This window comes from Colletotrichum graminicola (assembly GCF_000149035.1).
Source record: "Colletotrichum graminicola M1.001 genomic scaffold supercont1.8, whole genome shotgun sequence".
Classification (NCBI taxonomy): domain Eukaryota; kingdom Fungi; phylum Ascomycota; class Sordariomycetes; order Glomerellales; family Glomerellaceae; genus Colletotrichum; species Colletotrichum graminicola.
The window spans coordinates 389,632-400,182 of record NW_007361012.1 but is presented as its reverse complement, the minus strand read 5'-3'; the positions used below and the strand labels follow the sequence as shown (position 1 = coordinate 400,182).

Below are 10,551 nucleotides of genomic sequence, written 5' to 3'. Positions count from 1 at the left end.
TTCTTTCTTTATGGGCTCGCAGGCTTCGAGGTAGGTAACATGGTCGTCGACAAGGCCATCGATGGTCGTGTGCGTAATTATACTCTTGCGACGTCCCTCATCAAACGCCGTCGCAAGCCACCCATCTTCGATGCCCCAAAGCAGAGACACTTACTTTTTGGTTATCGGGAGGCATCCAGCCTCAGCATGTCTCTCCTGCATGCCATGCGCTGTAGGCTAGACGGACAAGGCCTCCAAGAGGCCGGCTCCGTGCTGACGACTGCGTATTCAGTCATTCATTTCCATTCCGTCGTTCCGTGCTGTCGTTCCCAGGACCCCGATGCTCGCTCGAGTTTGTTTCTTGCTCGTGTCGTGTCTGTCCACCACACTGCCCGGCCTGTTCCCCCTCCGGAAGAGCCAAGACCAGTCCAGGTCTGTCAAACAAATTGAAGAGACCGAGTCCGTCCACAGACGCACACATGCTATACTGGTACGCACAAGACCCATTCATACCCGGTCCACACACACACACACACACACACCATGACACACCCGCAACCGCACCCCCCGCCGCCGTCGCCCTGGCCTTGCCGACTGAACTGGGCCTGCTGCAATGGTGCGCTGGTTGCTGGGAACGTGTCCCTGCCCTGTCACCCACGCCGCATGCCGTATCATGGGTACCCACTGCAACTGTGTACCTCTGAAGACGAAAATGAAGTAGGCCCCCCAGGGCGGAGGAGAAGGAGGTGCGTGTCTGTATGGGCTGGCTGTGTAGTAGCGTATGGGGTGTGTGTGTGCCTTCCTTGCCTGTTGCTTCTTACACACCGATCCTTTTCCTGGTCACTGTGCCTGTCTGTCTATCTCCAGCGGGCAACGGTTACAAAGTTACCGCCGCTCTTCTGTCTGTCCGCCTGCTCTTGCGACCTCGCTCTGTCGACATCAACCAGCTTCAATTTTTAAACTTTCCCCCTCGGCGGCATTCCTTTTTTTCCCTGTAGCCACACGCGCTCCTCTCACTTCCCTCCCCGCCATTCCCATTTCCTTTTCCCTCTCTAACTTTCTCGCCCTCCATCTTCCGGATTTCCAGGTTTCCCATTACAATATTATAACCTCTTGTTCGTGTCTCTGTGACTTGCGACCCGTCGCGTCGGCACTTGATAGACCAGACCAGACCCCAAGACAGCCCAGCCCTGGTTGATCCTAGTCATAATCATTGTCTGTGTTGCGCACGCCCTGCGACACCTGGGGCAGCCGACGATCCAACAAGGCTCCTGCCTCCACCCTTTGCTGGGTGTGCTAGGTACCTAGGTACCTACCAAAAGGTACATACCTACGGAGTACATCGGTCGGTGCTTTAGGTAGTGTGTGCCGCACCCAATTACACTTATCCGCCCGCCTATCGAAGTCCTGGTGATACCCACATTTATTCCTCCGACACTGTCCTCGCCCGCCTTGTCGGTCGCACTCTCTCATCTTCCGCTCTTCGTCACCCATCTCCCTCGACAGCTTCCGCCCTCCTACGATCTCCAGGGTCGAAGCTCCTCGTCCCTTCATCCTCAAACCTGCCGACATTCGATTGCAAAACATACCCCGTCCTCGATTATCGACTGCTTTCACCGACTGGTCCTTGGCCGAAGCCCGTCGACCCCAACGACCTTGCGTTACCTTGCCGCCGAGTACCCATCGACGAACCGCCTCATCATCCGACCACGCCGCCCTCCCGCCTTTCCCGGCCTTCTGATTTACTCACCATTCCGAGTTATCGACTAATATTACTATGGGCATTTAACGTGCAGTCTTTTGGAGAACATACGCCGCTTCGCTTTCCGGACCTTGGAGCCCCTTAGACTCGAGGCACCACCAACCACTTCCCTTTCGCATCACTCTTACGGACAACGGCTTCATCCGAGCCTCGCCACACCCGTCAAAATGGGTGCCTGTATGAGCTCGAATAACGAGGAGGTCGAACAGAAGAAAAAGAGCCAGGCGATCGACCGACAACTGGAAGAAGACTCTAAAAGGTTACGCAGAGAATGCAAGATTCTGTTGCTCGGTACGTTCTCACCCCGCCCGTCGCCGCCCGAGTGCCGCTCCGGGACCTGGACATGCTGACAAGTCCTCAGGCTCTGGAGAAAGCGGGAAATCCACAATCGTCAAACAAATGAAGATCATCCATTTGAAAGGCTACTCGGAAGACGAACTCTACAACTATCGGCCGACAGTTTTTAAGAACCTGGTAGAATGCGCGAAGGCAGTGATACAGGCGATGCGACAGTTCGACATCGAGCCCCAAATCGAGGCAAACAAGGCCTATGCCACCTACCTCCTGGAATACACAGCCGAGTCGGGCCCCCAGGCACACATCGATCCCCAAATCGGCGTTGCCATCCAGTCAATATGGAGCGACCCTGCAAGGGAGCAGCTCATGGACAGGCAGACTGAGTTCTATCTGATGGATTCGGCAGAATAGTGGGTTTCTCCCGTTTGGCACCTGCAGGTTGATTGATCAGAGCGGCAGCTAACCAGCTGGTTTGCATCAGCTTTTTCCAAGAGGTCATGCGCATCGTCTCACCGGACTATCTCCCCAACGAGATGGATGTTCTCAGGGCCAGAACCAAAACTACCGGCATTTACGAAACAAGATTTCAGATGGGCCAGCTCAGCATACAGTGAGACTAGACTCTGTGAAGACGCGTGCAAGCCCTCGGAGGAAGCTAACATTGTCACAGCATGTTCGACGTGGGCGGTCAAAGAAGCGAAAGGAAGAAGTGGATTCACTGCTTTGAAAACGTCACTTCCATCATCTTCTGCGTTGCTCTCAGCGAATACGACCAAGTTCTGCTCGAGGAGTCTAGCCAGGTACGGACCCAAGGATCCCGTGCAACTGATGTGGTCCCGGATACTAACAGATACAGAACCGAATGATGGAAAGTTTATTATTGTTTGATTCCGTGGTGAACTCAAGATGGTTTATGCGCACCAGCATTATCTTGTTCCTGAACAAGGTGGATATTTTCAAGCAAAAGCTTGGTCGCTCACCTTTGGGCAATTACTTCCCCGACTACTCTGGTGGCAACGATGTCAACAAGGCGGCCAAATATTTGCTCTGGAGGTTCAACCAGGTCAATCGGGCACATCTTAACTTGTATCCTCAGTAAGTGATGGGCGCCACTGCTCTCTATTGGTGGTCAGAGAGCTAATAGGACGGTAGCCTGACTCAAGCAACCGATACATCGAATATTCGGCTCGTGTTTGCGGCAGTGAAAGAGACGATTCTCAACAACGCTCTTCGGGACTCTGGAATCCTATGAAACCGTCTCGATTTGGATCGCCAATTTCTTTTCTTTTTTTCTTTTCTCTTAATGTTTAGATTCATCTCCTCTGTTGCGGGTCAGCGTTTTACAGCATTGCCGGGCGTTGTGGGCGGCACTTCGTTTGGACGGCGTTCACTCTGGTTTCTACGCTCGCTTTGACACGGTATGGTCGAGCGAACGGGTCGGCTGGTGGCTTGGGATCGACAGCGGCAGTTTCCTTCTGCATCATGGAATCAATTGATATTGCTATATAAGAGGTGCATTCGCAACCGGTTGCTGTCGCCCAAACAAGGAAACCGTGTGTTGGTGAAGAGAAGAGGTCTGCGCGCGGATGGTTTTTGGGGCGAGAAGTATGCTGGCCGTGGCCTGGATGGAATATGATGTTGGGAAAGGGAAGTTCGAAGACGAAGTGATGAATGGACCATTCGTTTGGGACTGACGCTCGGGACATTGATGGAGTAAAGCGAGGCAAGCACGCAAGCAGCAATCCAGCCACCTCGAAAGAATCGAGGAGCATGGGGGTGCTGGTTGATTGCTGGGAAGTGTTGCGACAGACAGCCAAATGAAGCATATCTCTCCACGCGGGATCCAGCCATGCGCCTGAAGTTGTGTGCAACGCAAGGATGTACGGAAACAGAGCCCGGTCCCGGTGGCTCGACAACGGGGCGGGTTGAGGTCCAGAGGTTGAGTGCAACCTTGACTGGAGGGCCGATCGGATCGGCTCCGAGGCTGGCGGAACGATGAAGAACATCCCCCTCCCGCGGGAGGGGAGCGTCGAGCTCGGGCTTGAGGCCTGGCATTGATGAATTCGTCTTGTTCATTTGTAGACTACATTGTATTAATCTCGCAAGAGACTATGCACGCTGGACGCGGCGCATCCGGTTCTACCAGCACGTTTAGACACACATCGACGCATATCCCGACTCTGTGAGTTTTTCCCGGTCACATCAGACGGAGATGAGTCCGCGCGCGAGATGTGGAAGACGAAAAAATGGTATTTTGCGGTCCGTCAGTCGCTGTTCAACGCCAGTGGGTTGGTTGTGTTTGGGGCGGGCTTTTTCTTTCTCTGCGGCGCCCCCCCTTCCTATACCGTCCGTGCTTTTTTTTTTTAGTCTTTGAGTTTCCAATTCTGCCGAGGGGGCAGGGCGCCGGGGGTGGATGGGAGAGGAGGAGTCTAGGCTGGCCAATTGCATGCTCGCATACGGAGGTTGGGTTGTTTGGAGTGGCTTCAAGAAGATTGGCCTCATGGGGGTGGTTTGTTAACAGAGGTCGGATACTGGAGGCAGAGAGAGGGAGAGAGAGAGAGAGCCGCGCTGAAGAACAGCGGGGGTGCAAGGACGGAGGAGAAGGAGCTCAGACGGCATGTTCGGGATGGGCGGAGTTCTGTTCCATTCTACCAAGCAACGTGGGAAAAGATCTCCGGTCTCCAGCCCCCCAGGCGCCACAGTGCTCTCCGTGGCTCCGCAAGCTTTTACCCCAGGCGATGCAGCGGCAGTTTGGCGCCGTGTCAGATAGCAGCAAGAAGGAGGTCCATTTTGTTGTGGGACTGGGTGGGTGGGGGGTTGCTGTGTAAACTAGGCGTGACTCGTTGGTTGGGTACAACAGGACCCGTCACCTCGGGCAGGGTGAGTCGCCGAGTAGGGTAGGTGAAGGGCTAGTATGTCTCGTAGCCGCACCCGGGAGGCGGCCGGGTATGGTGGAATGGCGACATATTCATGACTTGGCTGTTCGCTTGTGGAGAGACTTGGGTGGGATGAGGAAGAGATGGGGTGTTGCGGTTGGTGATGCATGCCACGCCAGAATCCAGAGACATTAGGTGGGGGGAGAAAGAGAGAGAGGAAAAGAGGGTCTCGGGCATGTGGGGAGATGGTTGACGGCACCAGGAATGATTCTGTGCTTGCCGTGCTGATTACTACTAACCGACTTATACGGGGTCGGCAATGCTCACCGGAGAAGCGGTTCGAGATTTGCCGCCGCCGAACTCTCTTCCCCCAAAATATCCCAAGACGTCCCAAAATGAGAAGGCCGGGTCAATGTCTCAGCCGAGTTGTGCTGGCGCACTTACATACCGGTAGTAGAGCGAGTGCAGCGGGTTGCCGGGATTCGGTGGGCATTCCGAAGCTCGCCGTCCCCTAGCTTACCCCAATGGTTTATAGCACACTTTACACTTCCAAATGGCCGAGTCGAACCGGCTTCGGTGTCAGTGCCGCCGCCGCCATTCTGATGCACCACTGGGGCGGCGGCTGCCACAGCTGCGCCAAGCGTGTTGGTTGCAGAAGGTCTCGCGAATGGGGAGGAAGCACCGCATCCTAGGTAGCCGACAATTCTGTACCACTTACCTCGTACTTCGCGCATGAGCTGAGCGAGACACATACCCCATGTTCTCCTTGCGCGGACGCGCCACTTCGGGGTGCCATGGCTCCAGTCGGGAGACTCGAATGGAAGATGGGACAGCATTGCTGCCGTCAGGCTACTGCGCTGTTGCTGGGGTGCTCTGCTCACCGCGCGTCATCACCCCGCATTGTTGATGGCTCGGCAGCAAGCAACAAGCCGGACTGCTTCTCGGCTGCGTGCTCTGGTTTCGCCCTTTTCCGATGGCCGCAAAGTGAGGCCATGTCAGGTGGTTTCCTCTTTCGGGGGGGGGGGGGGGGTTCTTGCTGTGCATATCTGGGTACACTACGGGAGTACATGGGCAGATAGCCCCTGAATTTGACCTTGCTGGAGCCCCATATCAAATTTCTGGTGTGTGCGGGTTGTCAGATCAGCCAGAGACTTGACTCTCCATACCTTCCTTGTTCAGCGTAGTTGAGGCTGTCAATCCTGGATTTTATGAGGAGGGGCAGTCCTTTTTTTGCCTTGTGCAAGATCAATACGATATGCCGTGCCATGCTGTGCCATGCTATGCCACGCCCATGCCCCCCCCCCCCCCCCAACACCCCAGCACCTTCCATCCATCTCGATGTTAGATCCAATGAGCTAGCTAGAGCTACGGCAAGGTAGCTTCTCATCCAACATCCAATCGAGGAAGTACCTCTCTTCCTCCTCCTTCTGCTCCTCTTGCAGCATGGTAACCCAACATGCCATGGCTGACTGAGATATACCACCGACCTACCCTTCCTTGAATGCCCGTCTCTTTCATAAGCTGCCGTTACCCCCTCTCACTTCACGAGCTCTTAATCTTTCGTTCTTCTGCTTTACCCCTCCTTCCCCTTCCCCCCCCCCTCCCTCTCTTATCTGCGAAGCCTCCGTGTCTACCCTCTTAGCTGCCCTCGTAACGTACATCTTCCTCCTCCTGTGTGCCAAGCTCGACTTCTATCTGCATCTACAGTCGTACGTCGCCCTTGGGCAGTCGCTGAGCCCCAATCACATCTGGAACGCCATCTAACCCTAATCTCCATCTAGAAAAGATCCAGTCGCCGAGCACCAGCTCCATATTCTTCCGCTGAGGCGCTTCGTTTTCGGTGTTGCTGGGCTGACAGAGTTTCCCGGCCGCGAGTGGTGGGCTGAGCTTCAGGCACGCCAAACACCCCGCTCTTCTCCCCGCCAATACATATCCTTGACGTATGTCCCGTTTGCTCCGCTTGCTAACGAGTCTGGAGCTCCTCCTCCGTCCCCCGCCCGATTGTCCCTCGCTCATTGTTCGTTACGTCCGAGTGCTGTTTCGGTTTCTCTACTCTCCCTTCTCCAGGAATCACTCGTAGCTAGCAGGACGGCTGACATTCTCACCAAACAGTCGAGCTTCAAGATCGTTCCAATTGAGTCTCCAAGTTCCTGATTCATTGTTGCACGCGTATCCAACCAACTACGAAAATGTCGGCATCCACGGAACCGCAGCGTATTCCCCTGCGCGAACGACGTCCTTCCACGGGTGCGCCCATCATCGACATCCAGGGCTCCGTCGGCCCGGCTGGCGTTTCCCGCCCCAAGCACAAGAGAACTTTCACTGGTTTCGGTGCTGGCGAGATCAAGAGCGTCGAGGGTTGGTATTCCTTTTCTTCCAGTCTCTCAGTTGCACGATCCCATGTGAGCTCTCGCAGCTTTCGTGGAGCTCGTCGAGGGCGGGGCAGCTCTCAGGCCCGTCCAGGCCCAAATACCCCGCACTGATCGTCGCGAGCTCCATCACGCCACATGGACACAGTAGCTTCGTTTTCATGCCCTGTCGCACATCATCCTTCGCTTGCACCAGCTAGGTAGCTACCTTCTCGCTGGAATTGCACAGCTGACGCCCTTTCAATAGCTTCAATCCCAGAGCCCCAGCGCGAGGCATGGTCCAAGGCTCAAACCAGCCCTTTCAAGAGCAAGGAGGAGTTCGAAAAGGAGGTTGTCCGCCATGTCGAGACCACCCTGGCCCGCAGCATGTTCAACTGCGATGAGACGGCCGCTTACTCGGCCGCCAGCTTGGCCTTCCGTGACCGCCTGGTCAAGGAATGGAACAAGACTCAGCAGCGCCAGACCACCGTCGACGGGAAGCGCATCTACTACTTTTCTCTCGAGTTCCTCATGGGTCGCGCCCTCGACAACGCCATGTTGAACGTCGGCCTAAAGGACGTCGCCAAGGGTGAGTGACGATAAGGCCCTGGGAGAGAGCCGGTGATGCTAATAGCTTCGCAGCTGGCCTTGACGACCTCGGTTTCCGCATCGAGGACGTTATTGAACAGGAGCACGATGCTGCACTCGGAAACGGCGGTCTTGGTCGATTGGCTGCCTGTTTCCTTGACAGTCTAGCTTCGCTCAATTTCCCCGCCTGGGGCTACGGACTGAGGTACAGATACGGTATCTTCAAGCAGGAGATCATCGACGGGTACCAAGTCGAGGTCCCCGACTACTGGCTGGACTTCAATCCTTGGGAGTTCCCTCGCCACGATGTCACCGTGGACGTAAGTTGAACCGGCCCAGAAGCACACTGTTGAGACAGTGCTAACAGCCCCCAAGATCCAATTCTTCGGTCACGTCCAGAAGTCGACAGACTCCAACGGGAAGACCGTCGCTAGCTGGGAGGGCGGCGAGACCGTTACCGCCGTGGCATACGATGTGCCGATTCCCGGATACGCGACAACCTCTACCAACAACCTGCGCCTGTGGTCCAGCAAAGCTGCTAGCGGCGAGTTTGATTTTCAAAAATTCAACAGCGGCGATTACGAAAACTCAGTCGCCGACCAGCAGCGCGCCGAGACCATCAGCGCTGTCTTGTATCCCAACGACAACCTCGAGCGCGGAAAGGAGCTTCGTCTGAAGCAACAATACTTCTGGTGCGCCGCGTCTCTTTACGACATCGTCCGTCGCTTCAAGAAGTCCAGACGTCCCTGGAGGGAGTTCCCCGACCAGGTGGCCATTCAGCTCAACGACACTCACCCCACTCTCGCCATTGTCGAGCTCCAGCGCATCCTGGTGGATCTCGAAAAGCTGGACTGGGACGAGGCGTGGAACATCGTCACCAGCACGTTCGGCTACACCAACCACACAGTCCTTCCCGAGGCTTTGGAGAAGTGGCCCGTTGGCTTGGTCCAGCACCTACTTCCCAGGCACTTGCAGATTATCTACGACATCAATCTGTTCTTCCTCCAGAGCGTCGAGAAGATGTTCCCCAACGACCGCGACATCCTCGGCAGGGTCTCCATCATCGAGGAGTCGCAGCCCAAGATGGTTCGCATGGCGTTTTTGGCCATCGTCGGTTCCCACAAGGTCAACGGTGTGGCTGAGCTGCATTCCGACCTCATCAAGACCACCATTTTCAAGGACTTTGTCAACATTTACGGCCCCGACAAGTTCACCAACGTCACCAACGGCATCACCCCGAGACGTTGGCTGCACCAGGCCAACCCCCGGCTGTCGGACCTCATCGCGTCCAAGACGGGAGGTTACGGGTTCCTCAAGGACCTGACGCAGCTCAACAAGCTCGAGCTCAGCGTCGACGACAAGGCATTCCGCAAGGAATGGGCCGAGATCAAGTACGCCAACAAGATCCGCCTGGCCAAGTACATCAAGTCAACGACCGGCGTCAGCGTCAACCCCGCGGCGCTCTTCGACGTTCAGGTCAAGCGGATTCACGAGTACAAGCGCCAGCAGATGAACATCTTTGGTGTCATCCACCGGTACCTTACCCTCAAGGCCATGTCGCCCGAGGATCGCAAGAAGGTGGCACCGCGCGTCTCCATCTTTGGCGGAAAGGCGGCGCCCGGCTACTGGATGGCCAAGCAAATCATTCACTTGGTCAACAATGTCGGGTCCGTTGTCAACAAGGACGAGGACATTGGCGACCTGCTCAAGGTCATCTTCCTCGAGGACTACAACGTCAGCAAGGCCGAAATGATCATTCCCGCTTCCGACCTGAGCGAGCACATCTCCACCGCCGGTACTGAGTAAGTGTGGCCCAACACGACTGACGGGGCCGTCCGCAGCTAACAAGCCTTGCAGGGCTTCGGGTACCAGTAACATGAAGTTTGTGCTCAACGGCGGCCTGATTATTGGCACGTGCGACGGCGCCAACGTGAGTGACCCGACGGTATGGAACTGGCTGGATGATCGTTGCTAACACCGGCCTAGATCGAGATCACTCGCGAGATTGGCGAGAACAATATCTTCCTCTTTGGCAACCTTGCCGAGGACGTTGAGGATCTCCGTCACGCCCACACCTACGGAACCCACTCCATCGACGAGAATCTTTCCAAGGTCTTCTCCGCGATTGAGAGCGATACGTTTGGCTCCGTGTCGGACTTCCAGGCGCTCATCTCGGCCGTCCGTGACCATGGCGACTACTACCTCGTCTCGGACGACTTCAACAGCTACGTTGAGACTCACAACCTTGTGGACGAGGCGTACAAGAACCAGGAAGAGTGGATCACCAAGTCCATCACCAGCGTGGCTCGCATGGGATTCTTCAGCAGTGACCGCTGCATTAACGAGTATGCTGAGGAGATCTGGAACGTCGAGCCTCTCAAGGTGGAGGACTAGACTAGACTAGAGGCGCTACGGAGACGAGAGGAGACAGACGGCTCAAAACGGCCTAGACATCGACTGACTGGTTAGGCGCGAACGGAACCGAGTCCCTACCTACCTACTGCACTTTAACACCTAGGACGGCGCTGGACAAACGAACAGTGCTAGATAATATTTTCTTTGTATACGCTATGCGAGTAATCCAAGACGGAGATCTTACACAAAAGTTCGAGGCCTGATGAAGTCGACGGGTTTGCTTGATCTGTGTATGTGAGTGTGTGTGTGTGCACGTGTGTTCAGGTGCCTGGCCCCCAACGACCAT

At 55.6% G+C, this 10,551-nt stretch overlaps 2 protein-coding genes across 2 annotated transcripts; both read left to right on the top strand.

The window, feature by feature from the left end:
- Nucleotides 1-1,908: 1,908 nt before the first annotated feature.
- Nucleotides 1,909-3,290, top strand: GLRG_02791 (G-protein alpha subunit; the record flags this gene model as incomplete). The annotated part of the gene is made up of 6 exons (XM_008093476.1): nt 1,909-2,032; nt 2,103-2,448; nt 2,520-2,648; nt 2,709-2,838; nt 2,895-3,133; nt 3,191-3,290. The coding sequence occupies 6 exons, from the start codon at nt 1,909-1,911 to the stop codon at nt 3,288-3,290; spliced, it is 1,068 nt and encodes a 355-aa protein (XP_008091667.1).
- A 3,813-nt stretch (nt 3,291-7,103) lies between these two features.
- On the top strand, nt 7,104-10,244 carry GLRG_02790 (glycogen/starch/alpha-glucan phosphorylase; the record flags this gene model as incomplete). The annotated part of the gene is made up of 6 exons (XM_008093475.1): nt 7,104-7,272; nt 7,531-7,851; nt 7,905-8,170; nt 8,226-9,652; nt 9,708-9,780; nt 9,837-10,244. 6 exons carry the CDS (start codon nt 7,104-7,106, stop codon nt 10,242-10,244), a joined length of 2,664 nt encoding a protein of 887 aa, XP_008091666.1.
- Nucleotides 10,245-10,551: the final 307 nt, after the last annotated feature.